Source organism: Chiloscyllium punctatum, chromosome 12 (assembly GCF_047496795.1).
Source record: "Chiloscyllium punctatum isolate Juve2018m chromosome 12, sChiPun1.3, whole genome shotgun sequence".
Taxonomy (NCBI): Eukaryota; Metazoa; Chordata; class Chondrichthyes; order Orectolobiformes; family Hemiscylliidae; genus Chiloscyllium; species Chiloscyllium punctatum.
In genome coordinates this window covers 29487306-29508994 of record NC_092750.1, presented here as the reverse complement: position 1 = coordinate 29508994, position 21689 = coordinate 29487306, and the positions used below count along the sequence as shown (strand labels likewise).

The window sequence follows — 21689 nt, the reverse complement described above, 5'->3', positions numbered from 1 at the left end:
TTGTGTTGGCCTTTTAATTCTTTAATTATTCAAATAATCAGTGCTGCCGGAAGATGGATGCCCTTTGGAATAGATTCCTTTAGTGTGTCAGTACATGATTGATCCAACCAACAGAAACAAGTACAGTGGTGCCCATTTGCTTGTGAAATGCAATGAAAGTTTTGACACATGCAATGTAATTAAAAATCAACAATAAATCGTAAATTAGATTTGAGACTGTAATATATATTTCTCATTGATTGTAAATTCTTCAGCCATGCAAGAGTTAATGCAGCTCCAATTGGGAAATCTTAACAGAGGTACAGTTCTCCTACTATTCATGCTGAACCTTATTTGCAGCAACAATGAAATCTATTCATCATTGTGTCAAATAAAAGCCCAGGAAATATAAAATCTATAAACATTACTATATAAAACATTGCTGGATCAGCCAATGGATTCTGTTGCTCTTCAGTATCGCATGTCAAAATTCACCTATTGAAAATGGCAGTAGTTAATAATTGTCATCAGGTTTGGATTCATCACTTACCCTAAATCTGAACTGCTTCATTGAAATCAATCTTTCAGGTTGTATTGGATAATACAGAAATGAACCAATACATTTACAACAGGACATGTGAGGAAATCTACCAGTTGGTTTAACTTTGAATATCAATAAGTTTAATTCTACCAGTATCGCCAGGTTTAAATATGCTTCTTGATCATTTTGTTGTGTTGCCATATCCACTGTACTGACTATCAACCAACACAATCAAAGCTGCTCTGGCAGCACCAGTGGATAGAAAAAACAAGTTAAATGTTTTGAGTCGGATATGACAGTCCTTCAGAACAGGACTAGTTCTGAAGAAGACTCATACTGGACTCAGAATGTTAACTCTGTTCCTCTCTCCACAGATGCTGCCAGACCTGCTGCATGTCTCCAGTAATCTCTATGTTTGTCTCAGATTACAGCATCAGCATTATTTTACCTTTATCACAAAGGTTTTACTGAAAAAGCATTGAAATCAATATTTTATTCAGTAGCACATAGGCAGTAATTCTGCACCCCTAACTTCAACTATTTCCTTATGGGATGTATTGAGAAAGATCTAAGTTCTTAGTGATAGAGACAAAGGGGAGCCCTCTCATACCATCTCAAGATCCCACCAATCTACAGTTAGTTTGCGCACTTATCTTCTCAATGAGGATTGCACCATTATGTAAAATGAGACATTCCTTACAAGAGACAATATTTCAAATTATTCTTCTACAACTGAAGATTAATTTTCTTAATTTAGATTTAACACAAAGAACAAGTCATTTGGGTGCTTAAGCTACAGCCAGTTATTGACATTTTCAGGTAGACAAGAAATTTATGTCATGTTTAATGGCACAAGCAAGAAGTTCATTTTAAGAGTCATAGAGTCAGAGAGTCATATAGCATGGAATCAGACACTTCAGTCCAGCTAATCCACACCGACCACATCCCTAATCTAAACTAGTCATTTGGCCTATTTTGCTCCATAACTTTCTCTTTTCACCTTAAAAATATGCCTCCTATTTTCTCTTCTACAACACCATTCAGGGCCCTACCATTAATTGTATAAGTCCTGCCCTTGTTTGTTTTACCAAAATGCAATACTTCACATTTATGCAAATTACATTCTATCTGCCACTCCTCAACCCATTGACCCAATTGATCAAGATCTCTTTGTAATCTTAGATAATCTTCTTCATTCACTGTTTCCTTCTCTAAATTTCTCTTTCTTTCATTCTGTCTGTGCAAGTGTTTCCCTCCATATTGCTGTCTACTCTGTGTCTGTCTGACAGTCTCTTCCAACTCTCTTTTGAAGCTACTTTCTATCAGTCTGTCTTATTTGTTAGTTATGGCAGCAATCTTTTCTCTAGAATCATAATGTTGTAGGATTAAGCACCACATCAGAGACTGGATCATGAAATAATGACTGACGTTTACACCAATGAGGGACCATCACTATCTTAACCCTCACCCTGAGGAGTCCTCATGAAGTCAGCCCTCACCATGGTACTGTATTCAATTCTGGTCTCCCTGCTGTAGGAACGATATTGCCAAACCTAGGAGGGTACAGAAACATTCACAAGGATGCTGCTGGGTTTGGAGGGCCCGAGCCCAGACGAAGACATTGAGTAAGTTAGGGTTATCTACCCCGGAGCACCGGAGGCCGAGGAGCAACCCTACAGAGGCCCACAAAGTCATAAGTAGCGTGGACAGGATGAACAGCCACGGTCCCCCTCCCAGGGGAGGAGAGTTCAAAACCACCTAGCTAGACATACCCACCACGACCCATCCCCCTGACTTAAATGGTGCACATTAGCTGCACTGCCTCAATAAAGACACAGATTTTCACAGAGTCAGGTAGACTTTGTGGCAGGTGGGACCTGGATCTCAAAGTCCTGTCCCCATTTCAAACAGGCCTCATTTTGGCCATTCGTGCAGAGTATGGGAATGAACTCCAAACTCCAAACTCAGCAAAGGCATTTAAATTTAATGCTGTTTCAGACAGGCATATCTTCATTGTGATCAGGTCTGTAAATCACAGTGTGGGAGTTAAACATTCTTAGCACAGTCATATATGTATTTGAAGGGTGGATAAAGTCAGCCAAGTTGTGAAGCACTGACGTTATTTAACTAATCAGTCGTAGAGTCACAGAGATCTACAGTCCGGAACCAAACCCTTCGATCTAACTTGTCCATGCTGACCAGATATCCTAACCTAATCTAGTTCCATTTGCCAGCACTTGGGCCATATCCGTCTAAACCTTTCCTATTCATATACCCATCCAGATGCCTTTTAGATGTTGTAATTTTCCAACCTCCACCACTTCCTCTGGCAGCTCATTCCATACATGCACCACCCTCTGCATGAAAATGTTGTCCCTTAGGTCCCTTTTAAATTTTTCCTCTCTCACCCTAAACCTATGCCATCTAGTTCTGAACTCCATCATTCCAAAGACCTTGTCTATTTACCCTTTCCATTCCCCTCATGATTTTATAAACTTTTATAAGGTCACCCTTCAGTCTCCAATGTCTCCAGGGAAAACAGCCCCAGTCTATTCAGCCTCTACCTGTAGCACAAATCCTCCAACCCTGGCAACATCCTTGTAAATCTTTTCTGAGCCCTTTCAAGTTTCACAACATCCTTCCAATAGAAGGAAGACCAAATTTTCATGCAATATTCCAAAAGTGGCCTAACTAATGCCACAACATGACCTCCCAACTCCTGTATTCAATGCATTGACCAATAAAGAAAAGCATACCAAATGCCTTCTTCGTTATCCTGCGACTGACTCTACTTTCAAGGAATTATGAACCTGCACTCCAAAGTCTCTGTTCAGCAATACTCCCCAGGAACTTACCCTTAAGTGTATAATCCTGCTCTGTCTTCCTTTTCCAAAACACAGGACCTCACCGTTATCAAAATTAAACTCCATTTGCCACTCCTCAGCCCATTGGCCCATCTGATCAAGATCCTATTGTACTCTGAGGTAACCTTATTCACTGCCTACTATTCCTCCAATTTTGGTGTCATCTACAAACTTATTAACTATACCTCTTATTTTTACATCCAAATCATTTATCTAAATGACGAAAAGCAGTGGACCCAGCCCCGATTCTTGTGGTACATCACTGGTCACAGGTCTCCAGTCTGAAAAGCAACCCTCTACCCACCACCCTCTGTCTTCTAATTTCAAGGCAGTTCTGTATCCAAATGGTTAGTTCTCCCTGTATTCCATGAGATCTAACCTTGCTAACCAGTTTACCATGAGGAACCTTGTCAAATGTCTTACTGAAGTGCATATAGGCCATATCCACCTCTCAGCTCTCACTAATCCTTTTTGTTATTTCTTCAAAAGATACAATCAAATTCATGAGACATGATTTCCCATGCACAAAGCCACATTGGCTACCCCTAATCAGTATTTGCCTTTCCAAATGTATGTAAATCCTGTCCCTCAGGATTCCCTCCAACAACTTGCCCACTACCAACGTCAGGCCCACTGGTCTATAGTTCCCTGGCTTGTCTTTACCATCTTTCTTAAATAGTGGCATCACATTAGCCAACCTCCAGTCTTCCAGCAGCTCACCTGAGATATACAAATATCTCAGCAAGGGACCCAGCAATCATTTCCCTCCTTTAACTTCTTAATAAACAGCCTGCTTGTGTCAGAGTGAGATCAAAACAAAACTCTGCGCTATAAAAGTATTTTTAAAAGGATTGCCTGTATCAATAAGAAGTTTTTTTCAAAACACCTTTTTGAACAGTTGCAGTAGTTGTTTGGTGATCTCACTCAAAAGGTTATCACGATGTAATTGTTCATGCTTGGCTAATTTGAAAAACCAGAACTGTCTCAGTTGATGAGGGGAACAGGCAAAGGTCACAGTTTGACACAGCAAAGACATCATTTAGGGAATAACCATCTGTAACGTAGAGTTAAGAGCACAAGTCTGTCTTAACAATTTGTTTCTGTATGTGATTCGGTAATCAATGAGACTTCAATGTTTTGAATGGGCATTCATGATTGAGAGTTTTCTTTTAATCTAGTAAAGATTGTAACAGAGGTTTAGATATTCATTTGATCTGAACACTGTTCACAATGTTTGTCCATGATAGATTTTGTATGAGTCATATGAAGGATGGAATAGCAAAGAGTAGGGAGTGGGTTGGCATAAGCTTGCAATAAGTTGGCATAGAGCTATAAAACACCATTGGATAGAGTTATAGTTAGAATGGATATCATAGGGGCCATTGAGAGTGAGTAGGAGCATGGGGTGGAATGATCTGGCATGGATAGACCATAGGTTGTTAGTTGAGGATAAAGAAGTGTGAGGGCTGAAATTTGGAAAAGTTTCAGAAAACCAAAGTGGGCCTTTTAAGAGATCCACTTGGCTGTTGGCAGCCCCTGCAACTACTTTCAAATTTGTATCAGGTGCAGCAAACCTGACTGTCTCTCATATCTGCATTCCCTACCCCCACTCCCCATACCCCCACCCCTCTACTCCCCAGGCACAACTCCCATCAATCAGATGAATTTCTCCTGAGGCAAGTGCCAACTTGTGCTACCCAGCTCCAGAGTGAACATTGAAATCCGAGTTTCCCATTCTATTGGGGTGAGCTTTTCAAAAATAGGAAATACAATTTCACTGTTGACTATCTACTACATGCAGTCACCATGGTACAGAAAGACATTTAGAGAGTTAGAAGTACAGATGTTATCTTAAATTTTGTTGAAAGGACAAAGCGACTGCTGGAGAGAAATAAAGTTGCAGATGAGAAGCTGGTGAAATAGACCCTTCAGCAGAATTGTAACATTGACCTTTGTCTTACACAATGCACATGGACCTTGTGGGGAAGGCAAGGCTGCAAATACATAGCAGAGACTATTATATATACCGATTGCCTTCTGATTGAGTATATACAGCAGAATCAATTTAGTAACATTTTACTGTGTGTTGTCAAATGCTTGTTAATTACTAATTAGATGACAGAACTGAAGCATTTGTTGCTATTAACTTACTTATTTGGAACTTACATGACATTAATCAACACCAAGTAAAAATTAGGTTCCAGAATTTGTTACTCTGAATAAATGATTGGAAACACGGGAATAAGAGACATTTTTGCATATTAAACCATCCAAACATGGATACTACTATCAACAACTATGGATTTGAATTTTGAACAATGAATTTTCATTTTCTTCCACATAGCTGTCTTTGAAATTTGCATATCTGTGAAGTACAGGCTGACAAAGTAATTTGTTCAGTGTTGTTCTACAGCACTGTAAAAATTCCATGAAAATATGTAAAAACATCTGTTATTGAAGAAAGATTTTGTGCTCATTAAAGGGAAGGAAGTTCATGCTGAGAGATGGAATATGATACAATTCAGGCACAGAAATTCCTGGGACTAGAAATAAACTGCTGTTATAAACCAGATAAGAGGATGGGAACTTGCAGTTGAACCCCTTTCTCTCAGGCCTCTACACCTCTTCCTTTCAAGGTCAAGTTACTCCAGAAGTGTGGTAAGCTATTGCATGTTGTCATCGGAAGAACAAGGACTAGGGGAATTATAATACCCACCTGAAATCCTGTCAGTTCCAGTTAGAGTCAAAATCATAGACTCTTCTCATATTTTTTTGCCTTCCCAATACCCCTAGTGAACTGAACAAAAACAGTCATTCTTGGTTGAAACAGTCTTTATTCCTGATAAAGTGCCAAGAGAGTTACAAAAATATTCTGACCAATGAGGCAGAAGCCCAGACAAAATGGAAAATGGGTCACATACCCAGTATCTGTAAATGAAAAACCCTAAAAATTTGAGAATGAGTGACATGTTAGGCAGAATAACAAGCAGATGTCCTGACAATATTGACAGTGGAAGCGAACACTTGGAAATGTAAGTTGCTGCTCGGTCAGGATGCAGGGGCTCCCCGATTTATGAACGTCCGACCTACAAATGGCTTGTGTTTATGAACATGATCCCATACAGGGGGGCAATTTTAAAGATCTGACATACAAACATTGACAAACATTTCCAATATATACGAACAGCTGCTTTACATTGTGCTGCATTGTGTTCTAACTTGCATTCAAATCCACTTACGAATGGAATTCAGATGGAACCCATTCGCAACCCAGGGCCTGTTCGCAGATTGATGCAAGACAAAGCTCCCATTCTAAACTTTAGATAAGGCTCACACTCACAGTTCAGCCATCCTAATAATGAGTAAAGTAGGCAGTTTCACAACAATGAATGTCAAATTCATCTTACGGTGGAATTTGTTTGAAACCCATGAAGCCTATTTGTCATGATTAAAATGGATGAGTTGTATTTCTGCCTTAATAAATTAAATGTTACTAAAAGTTGCATAGATTGCACAGTTTTGAAATGTTCGATCCCTGAAAAGCAATTTTGTTAACAGTTGGGAGAAAATAACAGTCCTTGATGATACACCTGCAATCCTTTAAAATTTAGCAGCTTGTGAATAACTGAAGCAACATTAATGTTAAAAAGTTGATTAACCTAACCTTGAATTATAGAATTGTAATTGATGATAGCTAAACAGGAACAGTTAAATTCTAATTCACGCCAAATCACTCAACATACATATTCAACTCTGTTGCTAGTTGCTGCATTGAAGGCCTGGAAAACATGTCTTGAAGTGACAGCAGAATGGATCACAGAAAGGAAAGCAGCAGGTTGTGTACTTTTTTATTCTATGATTCTGATCTACTTTCAAATTCAGGCCTTTAAATTCTCAGCTCTTTGTCAGAAGTAGACATTTCTCTATCTTCCATACAGGATTGGCACATTCTCTCTCTTCTACTTCTGGACTTTTATGCTTATTCTTCTGCTATGTTTTTCAAATTCAGACTCATTATAACTTACCATCTACTTCCTTGTGAGTGGGTTTCTCTGAGCTGCTGCTGGAATAGTTGAGATGCTGTGATGGAGCTGGGGAGGATGTAGCTGGGGTTGTGGATCCCAACATTGTGGCAGCAGTTGTGAATCTGGAAGAACCTAGGTGATCCCTGGAGTGGTTGGCCTCTTCATCCAAAGCATTTCCTATAAGGTTGAACACAGAATGGTATATTTAATTGTGTACACGGTGACCTTTCTTTTAAATCATTCATGTGACCTGGCTTAAAAGAATCAAATTGACTGTAACTTAAAGAAGCACTTGATGTTGATAACACACTTGATGAGCTTAACTAGCCTTTATTAAACCTTTGCTATCTCTTCTCTAGCCCTATTATCTCTAACTCCCATTGCTTATTACTTACAAAGCTTCCTTCGTGGAGTTAGGGCTTAATGTTGGGTGCTCCTCCTTCAGTATCTGTTCGGGACAATTCACTAGATGTAGCACTAAGTCAGATATTAATAGGTCCACACTATTAATATGGTGAGAACCAAAATGAATCAAACTGAACAAGTATTTTTCCTCACAGTAACAGGTTGAAGAAAACAGATAGGGAGTTTATTTCAAATGTGTCCTGTGTTCACTCAGGATTGGGGTGGAATAACATAGCATCAGAGGAATAGAATGGCATCAGCAACTAATGATGACAATAGTATATTGGTCCACTTTTTTTCTACACATAATAGCAGGTGAGGGCTTAATTAAGAGTTATGCTGGTTCGATTCCAAATTAATACTCTTCTCATCTGTAGAGGGTTCTTCAAGCAAGATTTCCAACTTGATTAATAGTTGAGACCAGGCATCTAATTTTATCCAATTTACAGCTGTGCAATTTAGGAAAGTTGTGTAACATGGGTGGCACAGTGGCTCAGTGGTTAGCACTGCTGCCTCACAGCACCAAAGACCCGGGTTTAATTCCTGCCTCGGGCAACTGTCTGTGTGGAGTTTGCACATTCACCCCATGTCTGCATGGGTTTCCTCCAGATGCACTAATTTCCTCCCACAGTCCAAAGGTGTGCAGGTCAGGTGAATTGGCTGTGCTAAATTGCCCGTAGTGTTAGGTGGATTAGTCAGGGGTAAATATAAGGGTGTGGGTTTCTCTTCGGGGGGTTGGTGTGGACTTGTTGGGCAAAAGGGTCTGTTTCCACACTGTAGGTAATCTAATCTAAACATGCAACAAAATCCTATGATTTTGAGACTTTGGTGGAATTACATAAAAATCCCAGAGCATTCATGATTAAGAGATTCCCTCATTGATGTGCAGAATTCTATGCATGAATGCTAACACTATTGGCAGCAATCATTTTAGGTCGGTTTACTGCACTACTAGAAGACCAGAACCACGATCAAAGTTTAACCCAGAATCAATATCACATGAACAGTTCATCGAGTTGTTATCACAATGCCATTTGTGGGAGTTTTCTGTGTAAAAATTAGTGGCTAAATTTCCTTTGTCACATCAGTGAATTAATTTCAAAAGAACTGCATCCACTGCAGACTGTTAGTGTTTTGTGATTGTGAGAGATGGTATATGAATGTAAGCCTATCTTTTTGGTCATTTGTTCCAACCGAAATTATTCCAATCCTTTGGAATACATGAAGGAAATTCATAAGGTCACCAGAGGAGCCAAGAGTATCTATTCCCTATGACCATTCCTTGCAACCCATATAAAGCTTTCCCAGCCTTAAATTGTTTTGCTGTGATATTCTGGTCTTTATCATACCTTTGGAGGAACAGACATGAATTAATCCACCAACATCCCTGCTGTGTAGCTTACAAGACCATGTATTAACTAATAAATTGAGTTGTCATAAGAAGTGACTGTACCCACCTGCAGTGTTGCATTCCCTATTTGTTTTATCTTCCTCCACAGGAAGCCATTCACTGTAATAACTGGAAATCACCAGTCACACACCGTTGACAGCAAAAGGCCACTTCTGAGAACAAAAAATACCCTACAATTCCCAAAAGATAAGCCATCAAATCTCTCAAAGTGTAAGTGGCCAAGACTATCAGCATCCAGCCAGATTCAACACTTTGGGATCTTAGCTCAAGCATGGAAACAAATAAGTTACAGTTTGATCCAACTATCTGCATAAAATTCTAAAGTCACAATTTCTCCTCCTTTAGTTGAGTCACAGCAAACCACTGACAATGGAGATGTGGGCAACTCACTTCACCCCTACTTGGACCCATAACATTTTTATTCAGCCTATCATTTATCCCTGTTTCTCCAATACACCAGTCCAGAGAAATTCACCGTATGCAAAGGCAAGTAACATCTGACAGTCACGGCAGAAATGGCAGTATATCAGGGTGATAGTCTCATTCCATTATTTCTATGTATTTGCCTGTTTAGAGGTGGGTCCATCCACTTCATGAATGGAGAAAAACTAGTATGTACGACTCCAGCCTAAATCCGATTTCACTATTCTTGCACTTGGAAAGATTGTTCTGTTTTGAGGCAGTTCTTTTTGACTGTGCTTCTGGATGTTGCCACATTCAGCAACTAAATCAGATCTCCCCAGCAAAGCATTTTATTTTCCAGTAAAATACGTTACCAATCATGCGAGACGAGACATTTTTCTTGTAATCCAGTAAAAGTCTGTATGCCAATACTACTTGAAAAATACTCTTCCTACAAAAAGCCACATAAATTAGCGTGGTGGCAACAACGACAGCTGTTGGTAAAGAAAGCTGGCTATCAATCACGTAAAATATAAGTTGCAGAATTAAATATCACAGTGCTTAGGAAACAGGGAAAGAGAGGAGTAATATGTACTGAGTTTAGGGGATTGGGCATATCTCAGGCTTGAATTGTGCATTCTGAAAGAGTGCTACATGTGCTTCATATTAATACAAAAGTCTTACAAAGTTACAAAATAAGTCATGTGTATCATACATACAAAGATCAGAATTCTGGAGAATAATTGACATATCACTAAAAATCTGACCCTTTAAAAACAAAGTACAAGTTAAAAACAGCCATGAATAACAGGTATTTTAGTTCTAGGGATCATTAACATCTGACTGGAGGGCTTTCCAACAGATCGCATCAGCAATGGGAAAGTAGCCTGCCTGTTTTCTGGTTGTAATTTCCAGGGAGCCCCCAGAGGCCTATTTAAAGCGGAAATGCAACTCTGAAAGCAAGGTTTCATTCCCATCCGGCAGATTGTTCTGTGAGATTGGTATGGTAAGATTTGTTACAGCAAGTCCTAATAGCACTGGAGCCTCCCTGGAGGTCTCAGTGGAAGAGGGAAGGGAAAGCAAGGATGTACTCTTTCAGATGATAGTAATAATTGACAACACCTCACCTGAAGAGAAGTGGCTAAGATCCTCAGCTCCAGAAACATTGCCCCTGAAGCCCCAGTTCCTTGCAGGAAATGTTCCAATGAACTGACAAAAGCAGCAAAGGTGAATAGAGCACTCCATTTTTCCATCACTCAACATCTACTGGATCACATCCTTCAACAACCAATGCAAGAGCCCCTCTCATCCTCAGTGCAAATGATGCCCACTTCTTGCTTGTTCCCTTCACAGCAATCATTGGCAGAACTCTGTTCTCACCTGGAAAGACCTTGCAGCGTAACATAATACTCTGATGACTCCTTCCTTGTTTCGCACTCTGGCCACTTAGTTTTTTTCAAAACTGCCCCTGCCTGCTTACATCTTACTTCTTCCCTCTTCTTAGCATTGCTTAAGAATCTTTCTTTTGACTATCCACTCACAAATCGATTCCTCTTTCTACACAAAGAAAATGAGGCAAAAGGAGGAGCGAGATCAGCATTTGAACACTGACCTTGAAGGACAAGTTCCAGTGTAACATGAGAGCTGTATAGATGATACATTTTAAGACTAGAGCCCTATCTAATGCAGGTGGCTGACTATCATTTGTACCTCATACAAACACACACTCAGCGACTCTGGCCGTATCAGGCCACATAGTGAAGCGGGTCATCTGTTATTCTTCAGTATTTCAGTGCTGGGCTAAAGTTGGACTCTTGTTTTCCCTCCCTTTAGGTGTTTTCCAGTGGAAGAACCTTCAAAAGAAAATACTTCGAGAAGGACAGTAAATATCTTTGCATCTTTAATAGTATGGGCATGTATTCACAATACATCATCCAGTTGTTTGCCTCATTTACACTGCCCTTCAAATCACTGAGAGATTTGCAATGATGTTTAACTTGCAGATTGATTTGGTTGCATGCAGCTAAATGTATAAGTGTGGGGGAGGAACTTGTTTGGAACTGTGATAAAATTGAAGGGTGGAGAAAGAGAGGAAGCAGGAGCCACAAACTGTGATTGGAATTCATTATATTAAATAGGAACTGTCCAATGAATTTAGCTGGTGATCTGTTCAACTGGACATATTTTCTGAATTGTTTTGTAGTTGTGAAGTCATGCTTTGAATAGGACTATGTAGATACAGGGAAACCTCTTCCAACATCCACACTCTGTAAGCAGAGGCGGCTAACCTTCTATAACAGTGGAATCTTACATGTTTGAATTCACTGCAAGGTAGATGCCCTCCAGGTTGGGAGTTGGTTGCATTTCGCATGCTCAGTTTTGGAGTTTTGGTTAGACATGTAACATTTAGGTTTGTCTGTTCTTACATCAATGGCATTTTGATAATCTTATACCATTACATCGTAACTCAAATTGCTAGTAACAGTTTAACAATATCATTCTTAAAAGAGAAAGAGAATTAGTGATGTTGACTCTCTGTCTCAAAATTATCACTTCATTTTTATTATGTGCAGATTTGGTCTCCCTACCTCATAGGTAACAGACTTGCCATGACAGGAGTGAACTGAATACAGTATTCACAAGGCAGATACCAGAGATGGCAGCACTAAACTAGATGGAAAGGTTGGTCCATCTGGATTTGTATTCACTAGGGATTAGAAGAATGAGTGGGGATCTGTTTGAAACATATACAATTTGAACAGAGCTGGACAGATAGCTGCATGGAGTACTGTGTGCAGTTTTGATCTTCTAGTCTGAGAAAGGATATTCTTGCTTTTGAGAGAGTCCAGCCAAGGTTCATCAGACCGACTCCTCGGACTGACAGAAGAGGAAAGACTGGATCGATTGGGTTTGCATTCGCTGGAATTTAGAAGAATGAGGTGGTATATCAATATACAATATTGATATGTCTGGACAGGCTAGATGCGGGCAGAATGTTCCAAATATTGGGGAAGCCCAGAGCTAGGAGTCATAGTCTAAGAATAAAGGGTTCGTTCAGGACTGAGAGGGGGAGGAATTTCTTCACTCAGAGTTGGGAACCTGTGGAATTCTCTCCCACAGGAAGCTGTTGGTGCCAGTTCATTAGTTATATTCAAGAGGGAGCAGGGTATAGCCCTTGCAGCTGAAGGGATCAAGGGATATGGGGAGAGGGCAGGACTGGGATACTGAGATTGCATGATCAGCCATAATCATATTGAATGGTGGTGCAGGCTCAAAAGGCTAAACGGCCCACTCCTACACCTAATTTCTATGTTTCTATGTTTCCTTTGGTTGGGAAGTCAAGAACCAAGAACTACAATCTCAAGATATGGGGTAGGCCATTTGAGACTGAAATAAGGAAACATGTCTTCATTCAGAGAGTGATCACAGAAGAGGCTGAGTCATTGAGTACATTCAAGAAAAAGACTGATAAATTTTTAGATGTTAAAGGCATCAAGGGGTCTGGAGAGAAAGTGAGAGCATGGCTTTGAAATAGAGGATCTGCCATGATCTTATTGAATGATGAAGCAGGCTCAAAGGGCCAAATAGCCTACCTCTGCTCCTAGGTTTAATGTTTCTAAGTTTCTATGATGACAATCCTCCACAACCTCAAGGAACAAGTGCATTACAAAAGGAGTGACAGCATTCTATGCTCAGTGACACATGCAACACAATTGTTCAAAAGATATACTCATAAGATGACAGCATCATGACAATTGCCTGGCATACTACTTTCTGTGCTGATTACATATCAGCTTGATATGAGTTAAGTGAGGCCACTTCTCTGTTGTTTGATGTTCCTAAAACATTTGTCTTCCACCCTTTTGAATCCCCAAGTCACTATGTGCAGTTTTGGTCACTACCTCAGACAGAACATACTTGTCACACAGGCAACATAGACAAGAGGGAAGTCAGTCAATGCTACAAATCCCCATGTCCTCTCACACCGATTTTTGTTATCCTTGACACAAGTTATGTAATGGCTGGACCTGGCAAATTGAACATTTGGGACCTACTTGATACAACGGTGCACCCAACAGACTTGGAGATATGGATGAGATTTTCTATAATAACCTCCAAAGAAGCCTGAGGTAAAAATGTTCAGGACAGTCAAGGGTAAGGAAGGACCAACACTCTGGTCAACACGCATTTGGAGTGAACATGGATCAGAAACTCCCTTCCTCATGAAACATAGGGTCCTGATGCATATCCAAGAATCCTCAGCTGTCACTTCAACCAAATTGTACCAATGTCAAGTGAGAGTTCAGTCACAAAAAATACAGAAATAAGCAATCTCTAAATATTTCTTGAAAATTCACTAACTATATCGTAATGTATCCAATCATCACACAGTGCCAATCCCTCAAAGTTTTACTGAGCAATGTGGTTTTCAGCCCATTCAATTAAAATCACAATGAGGTCTTAGTTACATCATAAGGCCACATTTGTATCCATTTCTGGTGTACCCACGTGTTCTTCAAGAGAATCAGGGAGTAGAGGGGAGTGTAGTGGCCATCACTAAGGAGAAGATGCTGGGAAAGCTGAAAAGTCTGAAGGTGGATAAATCACCTCCACTTCAGGGATCCAAAAGGAGAGCTGAGGAGATTGTGGAGACATTGCTGCTGATCTTTCAGGAATCACTGGAGTCAAGGAGGTTTCAAGAGGATTGGAAAATGCCTAATGTAACATTCCTGTTTAAGAAGGAAGGAAGGCAGAAGACAGGAAGCTATAGACCAGTTCACCTGATCTCAGTCGTAAGTAATGTTTTAGGGTCCATTATTAAGGATGAGATGTGGAGTACTTGGAAATGCATGGTAAAATAGAGAGGACTCAGCATGGCTTCTTCAGGGGAGGTCATGCCTGACAAATCTGCTAGAATTCTTTGACAAGGCAACAAGCAATTTAGACATAGAAGATCCAGTGATCTATTTGAAAATAGATTTGGTGAATCTATTTGCTGTACAATAGGCTGCCATGGTGTTAGGGGCAAGGTACTGCCACAGATAGAGGATTCGCTGACTGGCAGATGGGTAAAAACAATGACTGCAGATGCTAAAAACCAGATTCTGGATTAGTGGTGCTGGAAAAGCACAGCAGTTCAGGCAGCATCCGAGGAGCAGTAAAATCGACATTTCAGGCAAAAGCCCTTCATCAGGAATAATAGAAACGGGGGTCTTTGTCAGGATGGCAGCCAATGACTAGTGGAGTTCCATAGGGATCAGTGTTGAGACCACAAATATTCACATTATACATTAATGATCTGAGGGTGTTGTTGCTAAGTTCACAACTGACACAAAGATAGGTGGAATGCTAGGTAATGTTGAGGAGGCAGGGAGGCTGCAGGATGACTTGGATAGAGACTAAAAAACTGCAGAGGCTGGAATCTAAAGTGGATAATCAGGAGGCTGGGAGAACATAGCAAACCAGGCAGCATCAGGAAGTGGAGAAGTCAACATTTCAGGTATAGCCATCCTTCAGGACTGTAGGAATTTGACAGGCTAGGAGAATGGACAAAGAAGTAGCAGACATAATACAATGTGAGAAAGTGTGAGCTTATGTACTTTGGAACTTGTTGCCACAGAGGGCTATAGAAGCCATTTTATTGAATTTATTTAAGACAGAGATAGGTTCTTGATTGATAAGAGAATCAAGTGTTATGGGAGAAGGTAGGAGAGTGGGATTGAGAGACATATCAGCCATAACTGAATGGTGGAATAGACTTGATGGGCTGAATGGCTTAATTCTGCTCCTATATCTTATGGTCCAATGGATATCCTTAACGAAATGAAAAGAATGGCCATCACAAAAACAAGGTAAATCACAATGGCATTTACCTTCTACAGATTCACCTTCACAACCTTGTAAAATACAAATCCTAAAATCCTGCTTTCACTTTCCATGGCTTTATCATCTTCGCAAGCAATTTTTAAAAACTCTATATTCCTGAAGCATCCAAATCTCTCTGTGCTTTCACCCTACCAAGGATATTAATGTCAACATTACCAAAGTACATTACTTCAAATATAGCCACGCCAAACTGCCACTTAGTCAGAAATGTGATGGAATACCCTCCAGTTACCCGGTTTGGAGATCTAAGGACTCTCAAGAAACTCAACACCATTCAAATCAAAGCAGCCTGCTTGATTGGCACTCCGACCATCATCTGAAACTTCACTCCATTCATCATTGACGCACATCAGCAGCAGTATATACTCTTTATCAAATGCACTGCACAATTCATCAAAGTTCCTCCAAAAGCATCATCCAAACCCACAACCTTTGCAACCTAGAAAGACAAGGCATCAGGTGCATGGGAACGCCATCATCTGCAAGTTCCTCTTCAAGAGCACACACCATCTTGACTTGGAACTGTATCACTGTTTTCTCACTGCTGATGAGTCAGAATCCTGGAACTCTCTTCTGAACAGCACGTGTTGTGCAGCCATACCATATGGACTGCAGTGATTCAGGAAAGTCATGCACCACCTTCTCATGGGCTACTATGGATGGGCAATAAATGCTGAAGCAATGTCCATTTTCATGAATGAATACTTAAAAAGAAAATCAATCAGCGATATAAATTGGCATGTAAAACACTTTGCCATATGTATAAAAATTGAATGAAATGACATGAGTGGTGGTGTGAAGACAGTTAACACCTTGTGGCATTTATCTAACTTACAAATCCATTCACTTCGAATGCTGTTAAAAGATTGTGTATATATGCTTATAAAGTCCCTTTTACTGAAAGTTTTGCACAAAATGTAATAAAACTTGTCTCGGTAGCCAATGATGTTGATTTTTCTGCAAAACAGACTGTTCCTAGTTCTGGATTGAAGCCTATTTAAAATTATTAATATAGGATTACTCCCCTCAAAACATCAAAATTATGTGGACTTGAATGTTCGCTTGGTAAGCTTGAATGACAAAACCTGTCTAAAACATTTTATTAAAATGTTATTTATGAATGGGTTCATCTTATTTCATGTACATTAAAATGTATCTTTTTGATTATTGTTTCAGAAGTGCTGGGTCAGTCATGGAGAACATTTTGGAAACATGAACATCTGGCAGATTTGCATGGTGTAAATCAGTGCTGGACACTGTGAAATGCATATCTAAAATGGGGCCTACAGAGACCAGAAAAAACATTGAGTTTTAAATTTGGTTTTGCAGCTCAAGCATATGGTTTTAATTTCTGCCTCAATATATAATAGCCTGCAGCAAACACACACCCATCTCTTCATCTATATTCTATAATTCGTGTAGAACAGTAAAGGGTCAACAGCATTTGCATTTCAGTTAAGTCTGTAGCTCCATCAGTCCTATCATATATTTCTCCTTTGGCTGTGACTCATTCACAAATGTTTGTATTTATAAAGTAAGATGGTCGTCAAATGCTCCTGGAAACTTGTATGACTTCAAAGGCCCACCCATGTTATAGGGATCATATTAAACAGTGATTTTAAGAAAAGCAGGAGAGGCATCTTGGTAATGTCCCCACTTCTGATCTAAAAGACCTAGGTTGAAGCCTCACCTGCTCAGGGGTATATCATAACACACCTGAACATTTCTTTCCTATAAATATCTAAAAGAAAATGGGAATAATGGTATAAATGACTCACTGAAGGATTAACATAGCTCTGGCCCCACTAAAATCAATAGCTATTGCAACATTCCTGCATTACTGCTATTTCACCTGTCACTGCCACTGTATTGTCCTCTTATAAAGTACAGACCCACAGGAAAGCTACCTAAGACAAGACTTTGAGACAATTGAATCTTTTCTGATGTATTACAAAAAAATGGTTTGCACAACATCTACGCTTCAAGATGAATCTTTATTTTGCTAAAGATGGGAATAGACCTGTGCACATTGGATATGCGTGCAAAATTAATGCTATCAAATAGCAGTAACAAAAAGGTGCATGGGTGGGATCTTCTCAGCTCTTGAATAACATGGGCAGTGGCGAGGGAAGTGGGGGATGATCGGCAGAAATGAGATTCTCAATGTCGAAGAGAAAAAGTCTAATTCTCCCACCTGTTTTTGTATGGCAAGACAAGAAATCTCATGAGTGAGTAGTGAGATCATGCCTTCTATCTATTTGCATGCATTAGCAAGCAATTATTACCTAAGCTCACTTCATTAATGTGCAGTTTCCCATTCTCCTCATCTGCTGAAGAGAAACCACACAGTGACAATCCCCAACATGAAAGTCAGAGCAGGTACCTGGTGACTCCATGCCATTGTCTTGGGCACCCAGCACTATATTCCATGGGCACAATTGCAAGTGTGACCAATGGATCCAGCTGCATCAGAGGTTTTTATCACTGTTTCTGTGATTTAAAAAAAACTGCGCAGAAATGGAAGAGGAACAAAAGTTCCAGCAAGCTCGGGGCCAGCAACAACCTCCTAGGGTTGCCGAACAACTTGCACAACAAGAGTTTGCAGCTGAAGATCTCTTCAGGATGCAGAGGAAGTACAGGAAGTCCACAATGCCTCCAGATGAGTGAAGCACCGTGTAGCTGTGAACTGAGGATATCCTGTGACATCCTCACAGCACTACTCCAACTGTTGAAGTGAGACCTGTAACTGGAAGCGCGAGGTGGCCGTCTTATTCTAGTAGCCACTAAGATGCTAAAGTTCTAGACAATTGGTTCCTCCAAGACCCACTCAGGACACCTGTGGGATCTCTCATTCCGCAACCCATAAGTGTGAAGGCTGTTGGAAAGATGGTATTCCGGTGCTTGGATATCTTGAATGTTTGGGAGTTGGGTGTTGGGAGGCTTATGGTATATTCTGACAGGGTATACAGCTTAATCCTAGCATGCTGCACTCTGCAGAGTTGGAGGAAGACAAGGACGGGATGCAATGGACTCTGAAAAGTTTGGAGAGTGGCAGTGGTTTTCCAAGGAGGAAGGTGAGGACATTGAGCTGTAGGAACATCATCTTCAACATTATGGAGCAGCACAGCATCAGGCAGACAGGACATCCTTTCTGGTTCCAATTGATGTGATTTGGATACAGAGGAAATGCTCAACCTTTGAAAAGAATCTCTGACTTTTACAAGTTTAGAAGATTTGTTTGTTAATCCAGGCTATAGGACAAAGCAAATGGGAAACATGCAATCATAGGAAGCTCAGAAGGTGGACAGGCTGAGGTGGTGGAAGAGGAGCAGAGTCAATAAACTGAAAAATTCCATGTCCTATATCCTTGTGTCAGCCTGAAATTCTAGCCCTTAGTGAGAATGTCAGTAGCATGATAGAACTTGGACCTAATATACCAAAACATACACCCAGTGTATTTGTTTTCCTGGCCAGTCATATCTAATAGCAAACATGATGTACATGCCAACATTAAAAATATGAATGTTGTGCAATGACTGAATTCCAATTGCGAAAGAAACTCTTTGGAAGAGGAAGACATGCATTAGCCACTGTGACATATATGAGTCTTCTCAGTGGCTGCCTGGCCACAAGGCTTAGAGGGAATATTCGTTTAAGGTGGTGTGAGGGATTATAAGGCCTAACTTCCAAAACAACTGAATAAATGTCACAGGCAACCAGGGTAAATCTTCTCAGCAGTCCACCTTGATAAATGTCTGTCTACACCCTGCCTCCTGGATCAATAGGATTGACTGTATCCATATACTCAAAGTCCTCTTGTGATTTGTGATACTTATTACTCCATTGCATCATGAAATTTCCCAACTTGATCTTGCTGTTCATTCCAGCCTTTAGAATCCAAAAATCTCTCATCTCATTCACTACTTAGACAACTGATGCCTCAGTAATCTTGAAAAAAATAGGTAAGTGCTCAGGAATTTTGTTCACAGAACATGTCAAATTTTGTTCCTTTATCATTCAATATGCTCATACCAAGGAACTCAGAAAAGAATTTTTGCAATATTTAACATTATGTTTGATGCTAGGCAGTCCAACATCTGTTTTATTTCTTGCTATTATTAATTTTAAAAACTTTATTCATAAACTGTTGATTCTGTTAAGATGGTGAAACAACCCACTTCCATTTATGGTCATAAAATAGAACTGATGTTCATTTGAAAACATGCTCAGGGTAGCATGAATTAACTCATTTACTGTGACTGATTATTGATAAGTTGCCATTTTTTGCTTGTAATGAAAATACCTTGGGATCCAGAAAAACAATTTCTATGGATATAGCGAACAATGGCCATTGGCTACATCGTTTCTGATTTGCCATAATACTTTCTGCAACATGCACAAGTCACAAAAGCAGGAAATTTTGGAATGACTTCACAATGGAGAAAGTTCTAACTGTATCAGTAATTTCACGATTGCAGGAAATTCCAATTCTATGAAACATTCTGTGACCTTTTATTTAGGAAAGATATGGATCACTTGGTTAAAAGCAACAACATTGGTACTTAACTGATAAAGTGGAAAATTATCCGTTTTGGCTTGTCAACAAAAAACTGGACAAATGCAATTCAACCAATTACCAGCCCGTCAGTCCACTCTGTATTATCAACATGCTGAAAGAAAGAAATACTGACAACTTTCTCAAGTGTCATTTGCTCATAAATTGTCAACTCACTTAGGCTCAAGTTAAGTTTCACTGGGACTGCTGAGGTCCAGAGCTCATGAGGATCTGGCTCCAAACACGGACAAATTAGGTGCAAATTGACCAACAAGGCAGTTTTGAACTGGATGCAGCATTAAAGAACACGAGAAAAAGTTAATTAATGATTTTTGCAAGGAAACCGTCCACTTGCCAGAGACAAACCTAGCACATAGGAAGATGGTTGTGGTTGTTGAAGGCCAATCATCCCAGCCCCAAGACTTCACAGCAGCCATCCCTCAGGGCAGTGTCCTAGACACAACTATTCTCAGATTTTTAATCAGTAACATTTCCTCCATCATGAGGTTTGAAATGGAGGTGTTCGCTGATGACCTTACAGTGTGTTGCCTTGATTCACTATTCTAAACAATGAAGGGATCCATGCATTTATGCAGCAAGACCTAGACAACATTGGGTCAATAAGCGACAAGTCACATTTGTGGTACACAAATGCAGAACAAAGGACAATTCGAGCAAAACATGAGTCTAGCCGTTGATGTTCAACGATACCACCATGGCTGAATCTCCATTCATCAATATCCTGCAGGTCACTAATCAGCAGAAAGTTATTGTAACCAAGCATATAAATAACTTCTACAGTGAAAGATTAACTCTTAATGGCTAGAGGACAGCATACATACATATGAAACCACCAGTACCTACAATTTCTGTCCAAGTCACACATGATCGTGACTTGGAACTGTATCATTATTCCTTCATCACCAATGGTTCAAAATTACTGTACTGCCTTCCAAAGGCAGTGTGGCTATATTCACATCACATGGACTGCAGCAATTAAGAAAGAGGCTTACAACCACTTTCTCAAGACCAATTAGTGATGGACAATAATTCTGGTCTTGCTCATGATGTTCACATTCTGTGAATTGAAAAAAAAAGATTTTGGAGATTTAAGTGAAGGCAAGTAGATTTTTGAAAGGTTTTGAAGTTTAGGGAAGAAACAAAGCAACAAGTGTAAGGATGGAGCCATGTTAGGAGAAATTTCTGTAACCAAAACAGAAGGACAGGGAGAATCCATAGGAATGTAAAATGAAAAGATTGTTGGATATAGGATGTAGAGTTGAAGCACCACTGCATTGTGTGGGGAGAATCAGTAAGGCATTTATAAACATGGATACTGGTGTGAGATTGGTGCATTAGGAGAGAGAGAAATTGTCATTGGACAGAAAACGTTTGTGAAACATAATTTGCTACAGGATATAGGCAATGGAATATTGATACAATAGACTTTGTGTAGGTGGAACTAAAAATGCCACTAAGGAGGTGTTCAAGAAGTGACCTTGAGGTATTAAAAACATGGTTGGTGAAGGAGTTTATTGTCAGAGGTTAAGGTAGGATAAAAGCCATATGTGGTGGCAGAAAGGTCTTATCTTAGTACTGGAAGTGATGAAAGGTTCAAAAA

At 39.9% G+C, this 21689-nt stretch overlaps 1 protein-coding gene across 4 annotated transcripts in view; it reads right to left on the bottom strand.

Annotated features, from left to right (window-relative positions):
- The window catches only part of fbln2 (fibulin 2), a 187427-nt gene that overhangs the window by 133398 nt on the left and 32340 nt on the right, over positions 1-21689 (bottom strand). For all 4 annotated transcript variants that reach the window (XM_072582227.1, XM_072582226.1, XM_072582229.1 and 1 more), the window contains exon 4: positions 7410-7586. In XM_072582227.1, the coding sequence (XP_072438328.1) occupies positions 7410-7586 (177 nt within the window). The remainder of the gene's footprint in view (positions 1-7409; positions 7587-21689) is intronic.